Source organism: Ips typographus, linkage group LG3, assembly GCF_016097725.1.
Source record: "Ips typographus isolate SLU linkage group LG3, UJ_Ityp_2.0, whole genome shotgun sequence".
Taxonomy (NCBI): domain Eukaryota; kingdom Metazoa; phylum Arthropoda; class Insecta; order Coleoptera; family Curculionidae; genus Ips; species Ips typographus.
The window spans coordinates 18093524-18115798 of NC_138424.1; the positions used below are offsets into that span (position 1 = coordinate 18093524).

The following is a 22275-nucleotide window of genomic DNA, read 5'->3' on the forward strand; positions in this document are numbered from 1 at the left end:
TCTGAAAGACATCGTTATTAAGATGTGAACCAAATATACTTTTTTTTTAAATGTAAATTAGCAGTAAGTTAATATTTTACTTACCAGGAAAGTTTGACCGGTAAATTACTGGTACAAATATAGTGTTTCTGGAAGTTCAAACTTTGGGACAACTTTTTTCCCTGACTGTAGCAATGTTTTTTCAGGTTATTGGATAGGAAATTAGTGAGGATGCCAAAAATGTGCTTTAAACTGCCATTTTCTTACTCCAAGTGGGTTTTTCAGGTGATTTTGTCCCTGACTGTACTTTCAAACTCTGTTCTTCTTGACTGTATCAAATTTTGTAGTGGTTTTTCAGTTTATTGGATAGGAAATTTAATGAAGATTTCAAAAATTTGCTTAAAACTGCCACTTTCTCATTCCAAGTGGGTTTTATAGGCAACTTTGTTCCTAACTGTCTTTTGAAAACGTCTTTCTGACAGTTTATACTTTGACACTTTTCTCCATGATTGATTTTGTAGTGTTTTTTATGTCATTAGATAGGAAATTTATTGAGGATTTCAAAAATGTGCTCAAACCCACATTTTCTTACTCCAAGTGAGTTGTACAGTCAATTTTGTCCCTAGCGGTCCTTTTAAACCGTGTTTCTGGCAGTTTAAACTTTGTCTATTTTTTTCCCTGACTGTACCAAATTTTGTAATGTTTTTTTACGTTATTGAATAGGAAATTTAATGAGGATTCCAAAAATGTGCTTTAAACAGTAATTTTCTGACTGCAAGTGAGTTTTATCGGCGATTTTGTCCCTGACGGTCCTTTCAAACTGTGTTTCTGACAGTTTCAACTTGACACCGTTTTTCTCGATGACTGTACCAAGTTTTGTAATGTATTTTCTTTTCATGTTATTGGATAGGAAATTTAATGAGAATTTCAAAAATGTGCTTAAAGCAGCCATTTTCTCACTCCAAGTGGGTTTTACAGGTCATTTTATCTTTGACTCCTGATCTCCTAAATAACTGGAAAGACAGTTAAGTTGAGTGGTTCAATCTCACCGAACTCCCAAAAATAACCGAGTTACAGGGTGCTCAAATTTAAAATCGCAATATCTACTGTTTTTAGAATTTTTTGCATCAAACCAGTTTTTTCTGAAACGGTGAAAGTTATAGAAAATGTGGAAAGGTGAAAGAAATAGAAAATATAATGATATTTCCAAAAATATGACCGTTTGTGTTGATATGGTGCTTCGTTTGGCCGCCAGAGGGCTCCAAAGCTAACTAAACGTTTTTCTTGACAGTAACCACTCTCTTCTTTGAGTTTTTTTTTTTAATTCGGCCAGGTACGGCCCTAATATTTGGCACAAACCTAGCACACTGAGTGTCAAATTTAGAGCCGTAGCAAAACTGGAGAAATAAAATTATTAAAGTCGATTTTTGCTTGCACTGTGGCCAACATAAGGCAAAACCCATTGGAATAGTGGTGGCTTTTCAGGCAAATTTGACCCTTACAAAAATTGTTTCTTGCAAAATCGGTTTATCAAGAAACTTCTATGCATTACATCGTAGTAGACCTAGCTTGCACTATTTTTGCTAGAGTTTTGGAGCCAATGGAATGAGGTTTCTAAAAATTTCCCAACTTGTGTTGATAACTTAGACGGCTTGGCCGCTAGAGAACGTCAAAGTTGACTATTTTTTTATGACTTTTTTCGTGCATCCTTTTGTTCAATCTTCAATAACTCGTTTATTTGCACCATTTTATACGTCAATGGATAGCCAATGCAATCAGATTTCTAACAGTCTTCCAATTTGAATGGGTAGGTTAGACGGTTTGGCCGCTAGAGGATGTCAAAATTGACTAATTTTTTCATGACTTTTGTGGTGTATTCTTTCGATCATTCGTCAATAACTAGCTTATTTGCCACACTTTGTATAAACTTTTATATGCCAATGGATAGCCAATGAAATAAGCTTTCTATTGGCATATAAAAGTTGATTGGTTAGGGGTACGGTTTTCTCGCTTGAGAACGTGAAAATTTTGACCGGCCGTGAAAGCCTTCATAGTCTGATAAAATTAAACATTGTCAACCCAAAAGCACCGCCACTGTTTTATGCAAAATGAATACTATAATACAAAAACTGTGTTTTCTAGGAGACTATTCTTGCAAAAGTTGCTTTATCTTTATAAAAACTTTTTCGCAAATTTTTGGATGTACTTTCCAATTAATTCAGAGACACAGTTTTGGTAGATTTGAAAACCCCTTTTGGAAATATGACAATAATTAATGTAAAATGCCTATTTGACACTATTATCAAACCATTGAATTGCAGGCCATCCCGCAGCAGTACAAAAGAGCGTTAGACGAATGCGGCAAAGTGGACGATCACTTTAAAAAGTACCAGGAGAAGCTACGTTCGATTAATCCGCCGTGCGTCCCTTTTTTAGGTGACTACTTTATTCTACTGCTTTTTAAAACATCAAGTAACTGATGATTATCTCCAGGAATGTATTTGTCCAACATTCTTCACATAGAAGAAGGCAATCCGGACTTCCTGCCTGGAACCCAGTTGGTTAATTTTTTCAAACGGCGAAAAGTTGCCGAAATAACCGGCGAAATTCAGCAGTATCAAAATCAGCCGTACTGTTTCCAAGTGTGCCCACCAGTTAAAGTAAAATTGGTGCGCTTGTGCATTTTTTATAGAACTAACAATTGTGATTGTAGAATTTTTTGGAGAACTTAAGTCCTTTCGGTGACAAATCTGACACGGACATCCAAAATTATTTGTATCAAAAGTCGTTGGAAATTGAGCCAAGAGGGTGCAAACAGCTGCCCAAGTTTCCCAGAAAATGGCCGCATTTATCGTTGAAAAGTCCGGGAATAAAGGTGAGTACCATTTTAGTGCCAACAGTAAAGATATTGTTACTGAAAACCCAACTTGAAACCGAAAATATTGTGTTTACAGCCGAAACGAAGCGCTGCAGGTAGCGTGGTGGCAAACAGCATAAGCACGATGAGTTCGACGATTAAGAGTGACGACAGTAAAAGCGAGGACTCGTCGAAGAGCGACAACGATTTCAGCGTTTTCGCCCCAGTGCAATTGCCTACTGGTCAAAATAGCCCGACACTCAGCCCCAACTCTCCCGCCAGTTCTTCCAACCCCATAATGAACTTGTTTAACCACACACGCAGCCCTAGCGTCAGTTCTGTGGCTTCCACGGCCTCATTCAGGCCCGCTAGAAGTTCGGATAGCAGTTCAAGTATAGCAGCACACTTGTAAGTTTTTTTTTTGCGTAATAATTCAGCAGTTTCAGCAGTTTAGATGTAATATTAAACACGAGAAGGTAGACGGAAGGGATTGCTTGAATCGGCCGAATTTGATTCCAGTGTTGCTAAGTCAACATATTTAATGGCGGTAGAATAATCGGTCAAAAAATGGTAGAATAACGGTAGATCAAGAAATAAACAATTTACATAAGGCATTTACGAAAATTATACCTGCTAATTCCACCGTTTACCACAATCGGTGTAACTTTTAAGGATCTGGTTCATTACGGTTGAAAGAATTTTAGAACGCGATTGGTATTCCTATTCCTGATATGTCTTTGACATCTGGCATCCAGATGTTCATTGTTGAAATGTTTTATAATATCGGCATACTCTCCCTCCATCTCGCAAACAGAACATATTCCAATATCCATTTTAATTTAACAGGACAATCTCATAAGTTTGCTAAAGCTAAACTGAGGACCAAACCGTCAAACATAAACTACTTTTTGAGGCTATGATTCTAAATTTTAACGGAAAACCTGTCAAAAGTCACTTTTTTCTTAATTTACCGATGGAACTTCTCGATCCTTAAATCATAAACCGGGTACATATTTTCGGAATATGGGTAAAATTTCAGAACGGCAATAGTAGTTATGAAAAACAATTTTCGAACGCTACGGGTTATACAGGTATCTACCGGTAGAATATTCGTAAATGCCTATAAGGAATACGAATTTAATTTTACTTTATTATACAAGATGTTATTTTAATGATCGCGAATCGAAAAAGTGCCAAACTACTGTAGAAACCTTACTTCAAAAATGCTGATTTTAATTTTTTTATGATTTGTTTCCTAAGTTTTAACATTCGTGACAGATATCACGTGATTTTAGAGGATAAAGGGGTCATCAACTACAGTCCAATTTTAACATTAATATTGTTAAGTTTCCGGTTTCAAAATTTGTATTTAAGTTTTTTTTATAAAAAGCTGATTAAATACCAAATTAAGCTTGACACATCCCTGTGCGTCACGTATGTATGGGGCAATTCAATATGCTAACGTAGGTAGAATTCTACATTCTACATCAAAGCACATCGTGTATTGCTGGTGTTACCACCTGCATTTCATTTGAAGGAAGGAAATCCGAGAGAGAAAGAAAGAACTCTATTGACATTTTGGACATTAGTGAGAGTTGTCAAGTGATTTTAGAACACTATTTATATAGACGGTCACGTGATAATCGTTAAAATAACTGTCATAAATCTCAGAAACACACGTCTCGTTTCGGAAACTGTGTTAAACTTGAATTCTTGCAGATTCTAGACAAATTTGGTTTTAAGAATAATTTAGCTAGGCACGTGACCCATTTAAAGTAAGAAAATGATTGTTTTAAGCACATTTTTAAAATTTTTATTAAATACCAAAAAAAAAACATTACAAAATCGAGTAGAGCCAGAAACACTGTTTGAAAAGACAGTTAGGAAAACTCGCCTGTAAAACCCACCTGGAGTGAGAAAATGACAGTTTTAAGCACATTTTTGGAATCTTCATTTCATACAATCAGGGAGAAAATTGGTGTAAAAGTTTGAACTGCCAGAAAGACAGTTTTCAAAAACAGTCAGCGACAAAATCGGTTGTAATACCTACTTGGAATAAGAAAATTACTGTTTTTAGCACATTTTTGGAATCCTCATTAGATTTTAAATCCATAAACCTGAAAAATCACTACAAAATCGAGTACAGTCAGGTAGAAAGGCAGTGTCAAAATTTGAACTGCCAGAAACACTGTTTGAAAAGACAGTCACGAAAACTCGCCTGTAAAACCCACTTGGAGTGAGAAAATTACTGTTTTTACCACATTTTTGGAATCCTCATTAAATCTCCTATTCAATAACCTGAAAAAACACTACGAAATAGAGTACAGTCAGGTAGAAAAGCCGTGTCAAAGTTTGACCGCCAGAAACACAGTTTTCAAGGACCGTCACGCACAAAATCGCTTGTAAAGCCCACTTGGAGTGAGAAAATGACAGTTTTAAGCACATTTTTGGAGTCCTCATTAAATTTTCTATCTAATGACATAAAAAAACACTACAAAATCAGATAAATTCATCAGGAGTCAGGTGTCAAAGTATAAACTGTCAGAAAGCCGATTTCAAAGGACAGTTAGGGACAAAATCGCTTATAAAACCGACTTGGAATGAGAAAATGGCAGTTTTGAGCACATTTTTTAAATTTACGTTGTTACAGTCAAGAAAAAAAGCTGTGTCAAAGTTTGAACTGCCAGAAACACAGTTTGAAAGTACAGTCAGGGACAAAATCGCCTGTAAAACCCACTTGGAGTGAGAAAGATGCAGTTTTAAGCACATTTTTGGCATCCTCATTAAAATTTGTATTCAATAACCTGAACAAACAACATAAAATTTGGTAAGTCAAGAAGAAAAGCGGTGTCAATGTTTGTACTGTCAGAAACACAGTTTGAAAGCACAGTCAAGGACAAAATCGCTTGTAATACTTAGTTTGAGTAAGAAAATGACTGTTTTAAGCACATTTTTGGAATCCTCATGAGATTTTCTATCCATAAACCGGAAAAAACACTACAACGTACTGTTACAGTCTTTGTTTTTTTATTGTTGCTCTTACTATTTTTTTAGTGTTGCATTAATAAGAAATCTTAAATTTTATGTAAAATAAATTTTAAAAAAATTGCTGCATATCTAAAAACAGTAAATTGCATTGTTTTTAGTCTACTGAATAAGCAATTCTTTACGTCTACCTTCTGTGGTATTAACTGTACTTGCTATTTGGTTTGGAAATTGTACCTGAATATTTGGAAAAAGACACTGAACATTTTTAATAGCGCATCTCACCGTCACACCCACTCAACCAGCAGCATGGGGGCGCCTAATAGTCCCGGTGGCCCGCGCACCCCTACATCTCCTCATCCCTCATTGCCGTCTGTCGAACCTAATAGCCCCCGGATGTTACCACCCCCGCCTACACCCCCACCTTTGCCACCCCGAAGACGGAAAGACAGTCCGGAAGTTAGTTCGCCGCATCAGGTCAGACAAAATATTTTTTTTACCTATTTTTTTCCAATGCGATTTATTTAAGGCTAAGCAAGCAGCTGACGCTCCGCCCCTACCGCCGAAAGACATGTCCCCACCCCCACTGCCACCCCGCCGAGATCCGGGCATTTCGCCAAATCAGGTCCATTTCGGTTTCCATTCGCACACCCTGCCCCATCCTGGACACAGTTCGAGCTACGCCCAGGCCCCTCCCCCGCTCCGACCCACGCACGCGTCACAGCTGCACATCCGGCGTCACGCCCATTTATTACCCCGGACCAATCCGCATGTTCAACAAACTGCCAACGGCGGAGCAAGGTGAGTGATTTTTCTTTTACTGTCTAAGGGTCGGTATTTCCATCGCAGGAAAGATGAGAATTATTTGCTCTCACTGAGTACTTTCCACCCAATTGAATGTCAGTTATGTAACATCTTCAGAAATTTCCATGTTAAAGCGTTTCAGCCCAAAATAGATACAGGCTCCCTTCGTTTTCAAGCTCCATGGAGCGAGCAGTGCGTTTTTGACGTCACGATGACGTAATTTGGCCAAACCATAATTTTACCAATTGTCAAATTACGTCATCGTGACGTCAAAAAAGCTCTGCTCGCTTCATGGAGCGTGAAAACGAAAGCGGCCACAATAGCACAATAATGACGTTGTCTTGATTGTAAATTTAATGATATTTTTATCCCTTTTTTGCTGTCTTACCAGCTATGTCCCACTGTTGAGCTGCCTGACCATTACAACTGTTATTTATATGCAATATACAGGGTGGACCATAAGTAATGGGACGTAGAGCTACAGCATATTGCTGACATCAAAATAATACGATTTAGCTGAATTGTCCTATACCGAAAGTTAATATTAAGAAAGATACAGGGTGTGAAAGTTGAAATTTTATTTTAGCTTTTTTGTCATATCTTCGCGGTCTTTTGATATAAATTACTATTACTAACTTTTTTTTACGGAACTGAAACGGCCATATGACTTCAAAATTTGATTCTAAGATGTTTTCTACGTAAAAAAGGTATACTTGTAAGTCTTAAAAGTCGACCGTTTTCGAGTTATTTAATCTTTTATTATTGCATGCATTTACATGTACGGCAGATTTTGATTACTATTTTTTTTTTAATTCTAAGTAGGCTTCGATACAAAAACAAAAAGGACGTTCATAACAACTAGCTTTATTTTAAAGTTATGTTTATCTGTCAAATTCATGTGCTGAAATAAGTTTTCTTGTGAAAATATGCCAAGACATACGCTGTTTTCTAATGAAGAAATGAGAGATATGCTATGTGTCTACGCGCAAACAAACTTTAATGGACGAACGGCTTGTCGCACGTATTTTGAGATATATCCCCATAGAAGGCAACCCAATCACAAGATATTTAAGCGTATTTATGACCGCTTGAGTGAAACTGGATCGTTTCGACCTAAGCGAGATAGTTTGGGACGTCCAAAAGTTATAACTGCAGACCAAGAGGAATAAATTTTGGTTAGAGTAGCAGAAAATTCCAGACTAAGTACAAGACGATTGAAGGCAGAATGCGGTGTGAGTAAATCATCAATACTTCGAATATTTCGTAAAGAAGGTCTGCATCCATATCATTTTACACCTGTGAAAAATTTGTTACCAGCCGATCTTCCCCGCAGACTAGAGTTTTCACACTTTTTCCTGACCCAACAAAACAGAAATCCGCTATTTTTAAATAACATTCTTTTTACCGATGAAGCTACTTTTACTCGACGCGGTGTATTTAACTTTCGGAACATGCATGCTTGGGATATGGAAAATCCACATTTAATAACCGAACTGCACTTCCAACACGAATTCAAAATAAATGTTTGGTGTGGAATAATTGGAGATTATGTCGTAGGTCCATATGAATTACCATCAAATCTTAATGGAAACTCTTACCTAAATTTTCTTCAAAATGAACTCTGTGGTCTTTTAGAACATGTACCGTTGAATTTGCGACAGAATATGTATTTCATGCAAGATGGAGCTCCAGCACATTTTTCCGTACAAGTAAGAAACTGAATCTAAATACTATTTTTCCACACCGATGGATAGGACGAAGCGGACCGATTCCATGGCCTGCTCGAAGCCCGGATCTTAATCCATTAGATTTTTGTGTTTGGGGTTATTTGAAAACAATTGTTTATAATGAGACCATCAATGACCGTGACCAGTTATGGGAAGAATTCTTAATGCTGCTGACCAAGAAATGAAGAAATCCTTTTCAAGATTAGGCAGTCATTCATGAAACGCATTTCAAAATGTAGTGTCAATGGTGGCCATACAGAACATTTGTTGGCCAAAAACAACCTGTTTCATTTCTAGTTTTTTAATTTCTAGCAGTTTGTAGTTTAGGTTGTTTCAACGCAAATGATTGTATACCCACTTAATATCTAATTTATCATTTTGTTGTGTGATTTATTAAAAGTTTTACTAATTAATTTTTTTAGATTTTGTATTTACTACAAACATTTTTTAAACGGTCAAATTTACATACAGAAACTGTTATGTATGTAACTTAAGGGTATACAGCACATATCGTATTAACATACGACAATGCATGCAATAATAAAACATTAAATAACTCGAAAACAGTCAACTTTTAAGACTTACAACAAGTATACCTTTTTTACATAGAAAACATCTTAAAATCATATTTTGAGAGCATATGGTCGTTTCAGTTCCGTAAAAAAAAGTTAGAGTCTCTTGAAGGAACGGATATGGTTGCAGCTAGCGCCTCCTATCAGCTACTACAAAACAAATGAAAGCATCGTATTTAACGCCTGCCAAAACCCCTTTATACCAACTTTCAGTAATTTATATCAAACGACCGTGAAGATATGATAAAAAATCAAAAATAAAATTTCAACTTTCACACCTTCTTAATATTAATTTTCGGTATAGAACAATTTCGCTAAATCGTATTATTTTGATGACAGGAATATGCTGTAGCTCTATGTCCCATTACTTATGGTCCACCCTGTACAAGGTGCATACCAATTTTAGTAAATTCGTTGCATTACGTCGGAATATTTTACATTTTTGCGAGCGCACCAGAGTCACATGTTCTCACTTTGGCTTGACGGACCGCAGTATGTTGGACTACGCAACCATTGTAATAAACTATAAAGAAAAAAGCCTTAGTAAATTCAAACAGTTTTTTAAGCGCTGGCTCTCCGTCTAAAGGTTTTTCTAAATTTAATTGGCTGCTAGTACCGGGTGACCCAATAAGACTATCAGCCCGTTCTGCCCAGTCCACTCTCGATGGTACGAGAGTCCTGTAGCAGAAATCGTTGGCGGCCGTAGCAAGGGACTCGCGATTTAGAACTTCCGCAAGTGGTCCTCGAGGCTTCCTTGCCTCTCTCTTCAGCAGGAGCTGAAGGGGGGTAAGTTAAGGAGGCACCCTAATGCGGACGTGGGCGTTGTCTTGAACGCCCCCGTGATAAAAAGGCATGCCTGTCTTTGGATTGGACTTTGAGGAACACCCCCCAACTGTGTTTTTGAAATAACTGAAATTTGTGTTTTACGAAAATGCTAGATAAACTGGTTCTCTTTAAAAATGGGAACACAAACTTTGTAGTTTGTTACGCAAAATTTATAGAAAATGCACTTTTTAAACTTAAGATGGCAGTAGGCACCTCTCGTGGTCATTTTTAGAACTTCTTCAAGGCCAATTTACCCAGTATTTTTTTTACCCCAAAGTCATACGACGAACGGTTCCCAAGATACGGCCCAGGAACAGTCTTATTGGGTCACCCGGTCCAATGAAGAAAATAATCATAAATATTTTTCTAGCATTCCTTCCTCCACGTCGCCAGCGAGACCGCCCACGATATCGCCTCGTTACGGGTCGAATAGCGCTAGCGAGTCGAGCTCGGGGCAGATCACGCCCCAATTGCCGCCCAGGCCGGCCGCACGTTCCGCCGGCATCGCCTGCGAGCCCATGTTCCAGTATCCTAGCACCTCCAACACCTAGGACGAGCCGGGCGGCATATTTATGGTTGTTTTAATTCCGTATAAGCCTTAAGTTCGGTAAGTTTTCGGTTACGGTCGTTTCGTACGACAAGTAAGTGGGACAGTGTGGAACTAGGTCGGCGTTTTAGTTCATTTCGCTACACTTTAACTCTAGGAGATTAGGTAGAACCTTGTAAATTAGTATGGTTTTTAAAGATAGTCAACTACATGAGTTAGATAATTAAAGCACTCCTTGCTTTTCTTTAACCTTTTTAAATAAGGCAACGTAAAAATGTGCGCAAGTCGCTGAATTTTAATCATTTAAAGATGCAGTTGTTTCATGCTAGATAATGTGAAGTGACTGTCTCTTTAAATTCATACTAAATGGCAAAAACTCTGGTTTATACATTATTAATATCTTTGAAAATACATCATGCTCATTATCTTTAGTAATGCATTTCACATGGAAAAAGTCTGTTACAGGTCTATCTAATTTCCTCATGCTGTTTTAAACAATCGTGACCTACTTCCATACTTTCACCAATACGCTCTTCGTAATTTAAAATTATAATTTTTTGCGCATTTGATTAGTAATATTTGGCAAAATGGTATTTATCCTGTTTTTGTACTAGCGTTCCAATGAGATTGGTCGTCAGGCTTTTTTGACAAACAAAGAGATCTACGAGTATGTTACATCACACTTTTTTACATTCAACAGTCGATTTGTCTGACGATTACTCATTCAGCAAGTTAATATTTGTTACACTCGTACGATTAATGAGCTTTTAATTTGGCGTGCAGTGTGGCGAAGAGTTACAACTCTTGTAAAATTTTTGTTTTTCAAACTTTATTTTCAAAATTACTACAAAGTCAATTTTGTTTTCACAGATTCTTTTGCTATGGAAGATATATCTAAGATCAACGAACGGTTACTTTTTAAAATGCGTTTTGGGATGAATGGAATATGAAACAAATTGAGTAATCAAATTTGCACAAAACTTCACAGTTTGATTTATTTGGTACACTCATTGAACAGACCAGATGCTTGACGCGTACATTTCTTGTTATATTACAGCAATAGAATGCAGTGCAGAGTTGTGTAATAAATTGTAAAATTTTTGGGAAGAATTCATACTTAAACGGTTGGGTTAGGTGGCCATTTAAGAATCGATATTAGTGAAAAAAATATGTGGAATTCATGCAGTGAGTTCACATTTTTCAGAAGAAAAAGTGTATCCATTTTTGTTCCAACAATAGAATAGCGGCTGTAAAAATTAGTTTTACGACCGTTAACAGGCCGAAAATTGTCTGTATGTGGGTGTTAATCAGAAAACAGAGATTTTGAAACACATACAGAGCGTTTTGTTTAAAATAATGTGTCAAAAATGCGATGGACATGTCAATTTTGGCGATTCAGTAAAATACTGCTAATTTAAATCAAGCTAACAGATCAAATTTAAAAGAATCAGGTAAAATATAAATGAGCACCAGGTTTCAGATAGCGCTTTTTTTTAATTTTTGTTATTATCATGTTTTGTCCTCAAAATCTAAATTTTTTACTTACAATTTAGTTAATGTCATGGCTGTCAAGTTGAAAATTGATGAATCGCACGTTATAAAATTGGGAAATTAACCATATTGTCATTTAGGTTATATTTGGCAGTTTTAAATAAAAATCACAATTCTAACCTATTAAATATACTGTATGGTCAAGTTTCGGTAACTTTGACAAATGTTCTTTTTGTTAATTTTCAGTAAAATAATTGTAATCTCACTGTTATAATGTTTTCAGTTGCCATTTATTCTGACAATTTTTAGTGCTTTTGTCAGTTAGAACTGAGAATGGGATCATATTAAATTTATAATAATTAGATTGATACTGTTCTCGCGGAGTGAGTTTACCCGTCAAGTTTTCGTCAACAAACCTGTTGTGCTCATATTATAGAAAAGGGCATGTCTAAAGAGAAGTCTAAATTTTGCGTGTATTGTCAGTCAGAAAGTAGAGATCTTTGGCTGCAAATTTGCACTAAAACAACTTTATACCAAAGCAAATCAAAAACATCTTGACCGAAATAACATTTTGTCTCCGTTTGGATCATAGAATTCCGTCTAAATTTGAAACCTAATTTATTTACCAAAATTCGCAGAGATGTATCACCAATATGTAGTATTTCTTTAACTTTAAGCTCTTGATTTACGTTCTGGATGATTACGTGTTTCTCTAAAATAAATACAACAAATTAAAAATTCAATAAGATATTCTGAGTGATGCTGTAGTATCTCATATCTCATTTTCAGGTTGCAATCCACTTATTTTATTTTAAACCCGCTGGAAAACATTTTAGACGCTTATTTTATTTTTTCTATGACTTTATTATTAATATGTTTGAAGAAATTTTTATGAAAAATCTATAATGCAGCCCAAAAATCTCAGTCTCTGGAAACAATGAAATGTTAATAGATGTTTCTTACAAAAGTAGATATATTTTACTATTATTAACATACTATCGTTGTACATATCATATAATGTATTTCGAACATCCATTTTAATGCTTTCAGATAAATCAGTGGTCTTGGCCCGTCGATAACATCTCGATTTACGTTTTCTAGGTGAGGAAATCATAAGATTACTTGCTTGCTTTTTCGGAATCGAATAAACAGTTTTGCGGGAAATTTTCAAAGCAGCTGCAACCTTCTAGTATCAAAAAAATACATCAGTAAGAATATGTAAGGTCTTAAAATTTCTTATTTTCTTCCTGAACAGATGATAAAGCTTCTAAAGGTCCTCCATTGGATTTTTCCAATTCAACATATTCACAAAGGTTAAGAATTAACTGCTGGGCTTGTCTCTGGAGAATTTTTCCAGGCATTTTCTAAAAAAATACTGTAATAGTAAGTAATTCCGAATTTAGGAAAAACCAAATGGCTAAATAAAAACCATAATAGACACTCCCACTTTTTTTTCAAAACAGGTTGGTAATTGTGCCAATTTTGGTTAGATCGTGACAGCCGACATAAAAAAAATAAAAATGTTAATAATAATATTATGAAAGTTCTTACAGAATGTTAAAAGCGTAGAAACAATAGCTCTTAAAAGAACTGTGGTGGTGTGGTAAATAGAAAACTTTATAAATGATTAACAACACAAAGAAACGAAAAAGAATCATCTTATCTTGAACACACTGTATATTAATTGAATCAGAAATGTTGACTTCTCTTTCTAACGAATGTTAAGAGTTTTTCATATTCACTCACACTCGGATTAGGAACTCATTGAAACTAGATAATGGGCACAGAAAGTAAGGTGGATTTAAGGAACCCTAATTTGAGTGAACTATAAGAAAATATTGTGCCTGAGATGAGTGTAAATTTAAGATAATTTCTGAATTCTGCCCTTAATGTTTGTTAGAAAGGGAAGTAAAAATTGCTTCAATTTAACCTAATTTGACTTTTGGAATCCGTTCATTTTATGATAAATATAAAGCACTAACCGAAAAAGATCTGGTCTGAGTGGTGAGGAAAAATCATTATTAAATGAGTAAAAAATGAGAGATGAGTAAAGGAGTAAAGTGGAATAAAGGAATCCTAATTTGAGTGAACTATAAGAAAACAGATCCTTAGACATAAAAAATAAGCTTTTTATATTTTTTTGCGTTTTATTCAAATATGAAATAAAAAAATACAATAAATATAAAATGTACAAAAAAGTAACAATCGTTAGGCACAGGAAATGATCGAAACTAAGGAAAAAAGTAGAAAATACGGAATAACACACATGATGTAATAATTGTTTATGTTAATAAAACAAAGATAAAAATTGTATGAATCATATGAAAGGAAGAAGCGAGAAAAGGGAAAAAACGTCATAATAGAGGGTTACGTTTTAGAGAAAGAGAAAAAGTAAAATGAATGAAACCCGTATATAAGATGAAAAGAAGAAAAGATTAGGCGAGGTTAACAAAAAAGCGCCAAAATAGAGATTTACAATTTTTCTTATTTGTGATGATATTTTCTATGCTTAAACGATTGTTAAATTTTTTGTAAAATTCTTAAATTTTGCTTATCAGTTATATGTGAAGAATTTTTACAGTGTAATACCAAAAACGCACATTTTTAAAGTTTAATTTTTTAAAATTTCAATCCATTTTTACAAGAGTTATAGTAATGTCTTCACTTAGCCACACTGCATACAATAAATTAGTAAAAAATCTCCAAAAACATTTGCTTATTTTCAATTTTGTTTAACTACACATGACGCTTATATTAGAAACTGTACGCTTTCAATCAGGAATAAACACTCGGTCGATGACGAGATTCATCCCTTAATAGTGGATTGTCGAGTCTTTTCAGCCGCCGCCTTCGGGGTTAGTACAAACGTTTAAATTCTAAATAATATTAATTACTTAGCTAAGTAAGGTATGTGTAAACTCAAAGAAATTTCTTCCAGTAATAAATATTGTTGTAACATACAGTATGTCCCAAGATTCGATTCTCTATACAGGGATCTCGCGTTTTAGAGAATTTATTAAGCAATCCAACACCGTTTTAAAAATATTAAATTTTTGCTTCGTTTTTGAATTATTTTCGAAAAACCAAAAACGATCATTTTCAAAAAAATGCTGTATTTTCTGCCAGGTGTATTTCGGTTTATTATTGCAAAAGTATTACCCTTTCTCGGAGAACACCAACATTATTTGTAGGAGGTTCAAACTCATAAATCTCATTCTTAGCATGACCCCAAAGATAAAAATCTAAAGGGGATAGGTCTGGGGATCTAGCTGGCCATGGGATTGAACCGTTTAATGCAGTGACATTGTTTCCAAAATTTTCTTTAAGAAAATCCATAACGGGCGCTGTGTTATGCGCAGGACAGCCAGTGGAAACCATAATTTTCTAAAATCAGCTTCATTTGGCACAATTTCTCGAAGAGCTGGTAAGATCTCAGTTGCCAATACATCCAAATACCTCCTTCCATTAAGATTATAATCAAATCTAAATGATCCTATTAAACGATTTCCTAAAATGAGAAACACTGCTCAGTTACTGAGTTGCAACTTTATTATAAAAGTAATATTTTATTTGCATACCAATGATTCCACACCAAATATTTAAGCCGAATCTTGTCTGCATCCGTCTTTGAGCGAACTCAGGGGATTCTCTACAGCCCAAAAATGTCTGTTGTGCTTATTAAAAACACCACAGTTAGTAATCCTGCTTTCATCAGTCCATACAACAAAATTAGAAAATTCTGGGTTCTCATTACATTTATTAATGTACCAGTTCGAGAAACGCAGTTTTCTGGGATAATCGGTCTCCAAAAGTCCTTGTACAACTGTTGGCTTATAAGGATGATATCCAGAAGTTTTAAGAACTTGGTGAACAGTTGATTTTGGTACGTTTACATCTTGTCCTACCATTGACGGCTTGCAAAATATTCCGATTCCGGATTTCATTATGATCTCCTCGGTTTTTCAAAAGCACCGTATTCTAATAAATTAACAACTAGATTTCTAAAGTGGGTCTTGTGAGGTTGGCGTCGTTCTGGATACCAAACACCTAATTGAAGTCACGTTTCTGTTGGACTGAAGATACAGTGCCAGCATGTCAAATTTCTCTTCATTTGAATACTTATTTTGTGGCACATTTAACCTTTGCAGTAGTTCTTACAGGAAGCGAGATCCCTGTATAGGGAATCGAATCTTGGACGTACTGTATAAACATTCGCCGGGGCGATCCAAGCATAACCCGGTGCTACAGAGTCTTTCAAAAAAATATCGCATCTATTGGTGTAGTGTTATTATTAATGTTGTAAGTTCGGGGATAGTGAGAGTCCTCTAAGTGTTAAACGACGGCCCCCAAAGCCGGTCGAATAAATTCTAAATGTATTCTAAAGAAAAATATAATCGTACAAATTGTATATAGCACCCCATGAATGTAATATTTTCTCACTAAATATTTCGTAATTATTAAGACCATGATTAGGAGGAGTAACGCAGACAAACATCCAGTATAGTGTTTTACACAACACTTTATTAAAAAATATTGTTTGTACATTTAAATCCCTGTATATGCCTGTAAATATGATATAAAGTAGATGCCAAATGTATTGAGCCGTTGTTCTGCTCAGAAGCAATTTGACAGGACAACGACTAATATAGACGTTCTTTATAAAGGAAATAAATTGTATATTTCCCTGATATATGTAACAAAGACAAAAAAAAAATCACAAAGGAATTGTTAAAGTGTGCTCTGTGTCTCAGCACTGTAAACGTCCTGACCAATTTGTCCGGTAACTTACTAACATTTTCATTAAAAACATTTATTATAATAATTCAATGATCTCTCGCATAACACTCCATCATGACTGGCTGAAACACACCGCATCATATCCTAGGTCGTTTTGCATTGATTTCCAGGCAACAATTGAGGAGTTTTCTGGCTGGCTCGGGACTTTCATTGTCGCGGAAACTCTTCAGCTGCGGGTTTTAAATTGTTTTATTTTTAATCTGTGATAGTAGAATGAGGACCATGATATATTTGTAAAAAGAAAAAATATTATATTACTCTCTAAAATAAGTAAAGTAAGATTCAGTGTATCAATGTATTGCTGTGTGTATGTTTTATTTATTGATTCCTTTCCATGTAGGCGGAAGATCACATTAAGTTAGTTTGACGTCACATTGTTGCTAAGAGAAGAATTCAATACACAAACACAGTATTCAGGATGATTACGAAATATCAAAAATACCAGAAAAAACAAGTAAGAATAATCTGTAATTATTACCACCTAAACACTAAATTCACTTGGTTTGGTTGGTCAAACTGTTTTCATAGACAGTTTGACATAAAAGTTTGATAAAAGTGTACAATCACCGCCCTCTGTACAAGAAAGCCTAGAATGTCCCTTTTAATGGCGGCGTTAGCGGTTTTTTTTTGTACACAAACCTATGGAGATGCAGTAGAAAATATGTTTTTTTTTATTTTTTTGTGTAGTTGATTAGAAGTTGTGAGTGAAAAATCAAAGAACGCTTCATTCCTGATCCAGATATGTATAGATATGGCTTTTTATACCCAATAAAGTCCAGCCAAAGCAAGTTTGGTTAGAACCCTTTGTCCTGGAAAGTACAACAAACTAATGTGAAAACTGCTCAATCAAAGAAAATTTGGAAATCCTTGAAGCTAGGTAAGCAAAACTGGTCAATGGGTTTTATATTATTACCAAGACCTTTCTTTTAAAATGTAAATGTGCCAATGAAACTTCTAAAAGCTGTCCTGTTTCTTCAGAGTAAACCTTTGTTGCTCTCAAAGTGCAGGCGGCCTCAAAATGTAACCCACATACCTATGTATGTAAGAGGCAATAAGTTTACTGAATGAGAAAGCGTATTGTACTTACCACTGAGTATTGTGTTGGAGTAAAATCATTCCAGTTGAAACCTTTCAACCACTGTTGGGTTCGAGCAGGGTCTTTTGGAAAGTAAAAGACGTGACACTTTTGGGCCTTTCCCCAAATTGCTTTTACAATTTGGCAAACAACAAGTGGACGGCATATTGTAGAGGCAATAGAATTTAAGTTAAAAAACCAACAACAAATTATAGAACAATAACAATAGTGATAACACAATAAAATGAACACAAACTACACTTTCACTAGAACAATAAACATATAAACAACAATATATAATAGCAAACAAAAATTACTTTGGCAAGTAATCCCAAGTCTTGACTTTAAACCTTAAAAATTAATTTAATCATCGAAAAACTCAGTTTCCACAATACAAACAAATGCAAACTGTCAACCACTATTTCGGCCATATTGGAATTTTTGGCATGCACCTTCTTGGCTTTCTTGTACATTTGATTGGTGGTACAATCAAATCACTTTATTATTAGGAATTCCTTTGTTTGTTGATGGGTGGGAGGGTTTACTCAAGGGACTGGTCTCCTGCAGTAGGGGTCTAATGGAGAGTTCTCCTTTTACCCCTTTATTATTTAACATTTATATGATGAAAGTGGTAAGTGGTAAGGTCCCTACTGTTTTAAATTGAGTGGAGAAGTGTAGCGGGTAAGGGACAATTTTCAAAAAAGGGCCGACGTTTCCTAGTTTATTTTACTTCTTTTTCAAGGCTATTTTTTTATTTTTTGACAAAGCCTCTTCAAAGATAAAAAAATTACGTAAAATAAACATCAAAACGTCGGCCCTTTTTTGAAAATTTTGAAGAAGTTTTCTTGTCCCTTACCCGCTACACTTCTCCACTCAATTTAATATTTACGTCAATTCCATTCCAGAGTTTGTGGGAGATAATGCGACTGTCACTCAGTATGCTGACGACATCGCTTTGATTGCTACGAGTCCGGATGGTCGAGGCTTTATTGATGGAATTAATGAGAATTTGGATGGGCTTCTGCTCTGGTCGACTTTACATGATATAGACTTTTCTCCCTCCAAATCCACGGGGAGTTTTTTCTCCAAGGGAGTGCCGCTCCCCCAGCGGATGGTGCGACCTAGTCGGGTTAAGAGTCAACCCGGCAAAGCACAGCTTATGCTCGTCAGCAGAAAGCGTGACCAGAGATAATTCTCTCTGGTGTAACACTAAACTACAGTCAGTCGATTAAGTACCTGGGTATCTACCTGGAAGCTAAATGGTCTTTGGAGCAAAGTTTCCTTTGCACTGTGGACTTGTAGGAGGGCTTGCGGTGGCACCAGCAGCTGTTTCAAGAACGCTGGGACTCCGTCATAGGTATGAGGCAGGCCAAAGAACTCACCAGTGGCCCCTCAGTCAAAAATACGAAATACCTGCTGGAACTAAGCAGAGAGAATTTAAGGACGATGACCGGCCTACTGATTGGCCACCGCCAGCTCAAACGGCATCAGTACTTGATGGGTATAACCGAGGATGCTTGGAAGAGGAAGAGTCGGCAGGACACATTTTAATGTGGTGTCCAATCTTCACTCGTTCGCGAACAACATTCTTGGAACAGTCAATAATGACGCCCAAGGCAATCAAGGAGCTAAGACCTAGCAGACTGGTTGGCTTTATAAAGTCGACTGGACTGCTGAAGCTACCAACAACCGGGACGTGACGGGCTCATACAGGAAGCCTATACGTTTCTGGGGCGCTGCCTCTCCTGTTTGCCAAACAACAACAACCTGGGGGCTATGTTTGATAGTAGACTGACTTGGAAATTTCATATTGAAAACGTCATTAATATAGCTAATAAGTCTTTGAACATTCTCAGATATTTGGCTCGCGCTTGGTGGGGTTCCCACCCTTTGACTATGTTGATGTTCTACAAGGCTTATATTAGGTCACACTTGGACTTTGGCTGTCTTGTTTATAATGGTTGCAGTAAGGGAAAAAGGCTGGATACGATTTATCGTACGTTGATAGAATTGTTCCCTCTTCTTCTTCTCAGCCCGTATTTATCCACTCCTGGGGCCTTTCTATTTCTAGCAGTCCGGGTCCAATTCTTTCCTGCAACATTCTGAATATCGTCTCTGTGGTCTCTCTTGGGCGCCAAACTAGTATCCTATGTACCTACCTGTGGTCTGCCTTGCCACAAGACCAGCCCATCTCCATTTCAGTTGTGCCACAAGCCTTAGAACATCTGTCACTTCAGTTCTCCTACGAATTTCCTCGTTGCGGATTCTATCCCTTAGAGTGATTCCTATCATAGCCCTCTCTATTGCTCGTTGGGTGGTTTGCAGTTTATTGGCAAATTTGCGGGTAATTGCCATTGTCTCTAGTCCATAGGTGAGAACCGGCATCACGCAGGCATCAAACACTCTCCTTTTCAAATTTATAGGAAATTCACTAGATTTAAGGATAAATCCTAGTCTGCCAAAGGCTGCCCAAGAGAGGCATATTCTTCTTGTGATTTCAGAATATTCATTTTCTTTGCCAAGTTAAATTTTGTGGCCTAAGTAAACATATTCCGAGACAACCTTCAGGGGTTGATCGTTAACGGTCTTGCCAGTCAAGTTTTTGACATCCTCCAGGGCAAGGGTAAAAAGTTTTGGTGAATTGCTCCGTATTATACGGAAAAGCCTTTCAATCGGAGAAAACATTTCTACATTATGCCCTTGGAGAAGACTGATAACTGTCATCCATTTGAGATGGAGTCACTTAGGAGGTTTCCGGGTAGGTGTCAGATTTTTACGGATGCTTAAGTATCTACATAGTTCTACAGCTGGAGTGGGGATCTACAGCAGAAACCGTATAGGCATCTCCCTGGGACTTCCAGGGAATGTAAGCATATGTACCAGGGAGATCATTTGGAGGGCCTTGGATGAGGTGAGGATATTCGACGAAGTGTCATATACTTAGACAGTAGAAGCGCCCTCGCAAATATTGTGTCTGTTCCTCATCCTGGAGATGATCATGTAACATACCTTGTCAAGCAAAGTTTGGGAAGACTACATATGGAGGGATTTGACATCGACCTGGATTCCTGGCCACACCGGAATTGAGGGGAACGTTATGGCGGACTACCTGGCAAATAAAGGAAAATCTTGTGCTGATAAACTCGACTTTCATCTTGGATATATGGAATATACAATTAAAAAGCAAATATGGGAGCGTTGGACTGATCAATGGAGATGCATTTCAGACATGGTGGACAGAGTTAGTGGAGAGGCCTTTGAGGATTCCATGGTTCGCGGGTGGAAAGCACCTGAAACGTAAGGAGATTACTACCCTAAACCGCTTGCGTAGTGGTCACTGTCTTTCTCCGGTACATCTCTATAAGATTGGAGTTAAACCGGATCCACTGTGTAATCAGAGGGGAACAATTCACCACCTACTGTTTGAGAGCCCTTATAGCATTCTGGAGCGAGATCGACTTAACTCAACTTTGCAACCCTTGCTGACCACAGGGACAGTATTGGAGTGTCATCTATTCTGCTCTACCCGCTTTTTACCGCCTCCCACACAGTAAGCTTTCTTAATTCTGCTCAACTTAAGCTGTATATTATCATGTCAGAACTTGATGAATTTTGTTCGATACTATATAAAGCTTCTTCAAATTCTATGGTTCTACCATTTTTATGAACTTCACAGTTCACTTTATTAAATACTACAGTTTCTGTTTTGTGCAATCGCTCAAATACTTCAGACTGAACTAATTTAAATTTCCTAAATGGGATCGAGCACAAATTCCTAATTCGAGCAAAATCCAGAAAATCGTGAATAACTCGCGTATTTGAACCATCCTGTATATACGAACCATATAACAAAAGAAAGCTAATGAATGGTGCTATCACGTGACGTTGAGCGAACACGGCTACGTTTCCCGGATCGACCGCTAGAGGGCGTCAAAGTTAACCTTGCTTTTTTGTAGTTTTTGCTAAATATCTCAGGAACGGTTCAAGTTAGAAGTCTGAAATTTTTACCAACAAACGTCCATTGAGGGAATGCAACTTTTTTTTGAATGCTCTTTTTTGGTACCAGACACCGTTTGTCTTTGAAAAATTTAAAACCAAAATTGTCAAAACCTTTGAATTTCTTTAGAGGAAAATAACTTCTCTGCCTAAACATAATACAAAAATGACGTAAAGCGTCATTTGTAAAAATGTCATTTTTTAACTGAAAACGAGCAAAATTGATATAATTTCCAGGTCATCCCCAAAACCGGGACAGTTGGGGCAAAATGGATGTCAGGGTGATACAGGGTGTCTCAGATTAGCGGCTGAGTACAGGATGTACAAAAAAGTGAAAAACAACTTTTAGTTTCAGGAAAATATCTGTAAGACTGTGTAAAAAGCAAAAATTGTCAAAAAGCTTGACTTTGACGCCCTCTAGCGGCCAAACTATCACACCAATGACGTTTTTTGGAAAAGGCAGTTCAAGACGAACATTTTGAGTGTTTTAAAGTTGCTGAAACCCCAAAAATAGAGGAGATAGAAATTTTGGTGCAATTTCCCAAAAACAAGTCGAATATCTCAGAAACGGTGCAAATTATTGAAACTTCGCAGAAGACTAGAAATGTTCAGAATAACTT

At 36.5% G+C, this 22275-nt stretch overlaps 1 protein-coding gene and 1 pseudogene across 4 annotated transcripts in view; both read left to right on the forward strand.

Annotated features, from left to right (window-relative positions):
- Sos (Son of sevenless guanine nucleotide exchange factor) overlaps positions 1–21305 on the forward strand; it is a 53636-nt gene extending 32331 nt beyond the window's left edge. The window contains exons 17-26 of one of the 4 annotated variants that reach the window (XR_014177669.1): positions 2301–2415; positions 2473–2639; positions 2693–2854; positions 2934–3244; positions 6097–6298; positions 6351–6622; positions 10120–10356; positions 16925–17585; positions 17740–18290; positions 18565–21305. Coding sequence is in view for 1 of the 4 variants with exons in the window: in XM_081975996.1 (XP_081832122.1) it covers positions 2301–2415; positions 2473–2639; positions 2693–2854; positions 2934–3244; positions 6097–6298; positions 6351–6622; positions 10120–10300 (1410 nt within the window). In the remaining 3 variants the exon portion in view is untranslated. Of the gene's footprint in view, positions 1–2300; positions 2416–2472; positions 2640–2692; positions 2855–2933; positions 3245–6096; positions 6299–6350; positions 6623–10119; positions 16883–16924; positions 17586–17739; positions 18291–18564 lie in introns of those variants that run through there. The other 3 variants (XR_014177670.1, XR_014177668.1, XM_081975996.1) reach the window with 3 other exon arrangements.
- On the forward strand, positions 7334–8463 carry LOC145726776 (uncharacterized; annotated as a pseudogene).
- Positions 21306–22275: the final 970 nt, after the last annotated feature.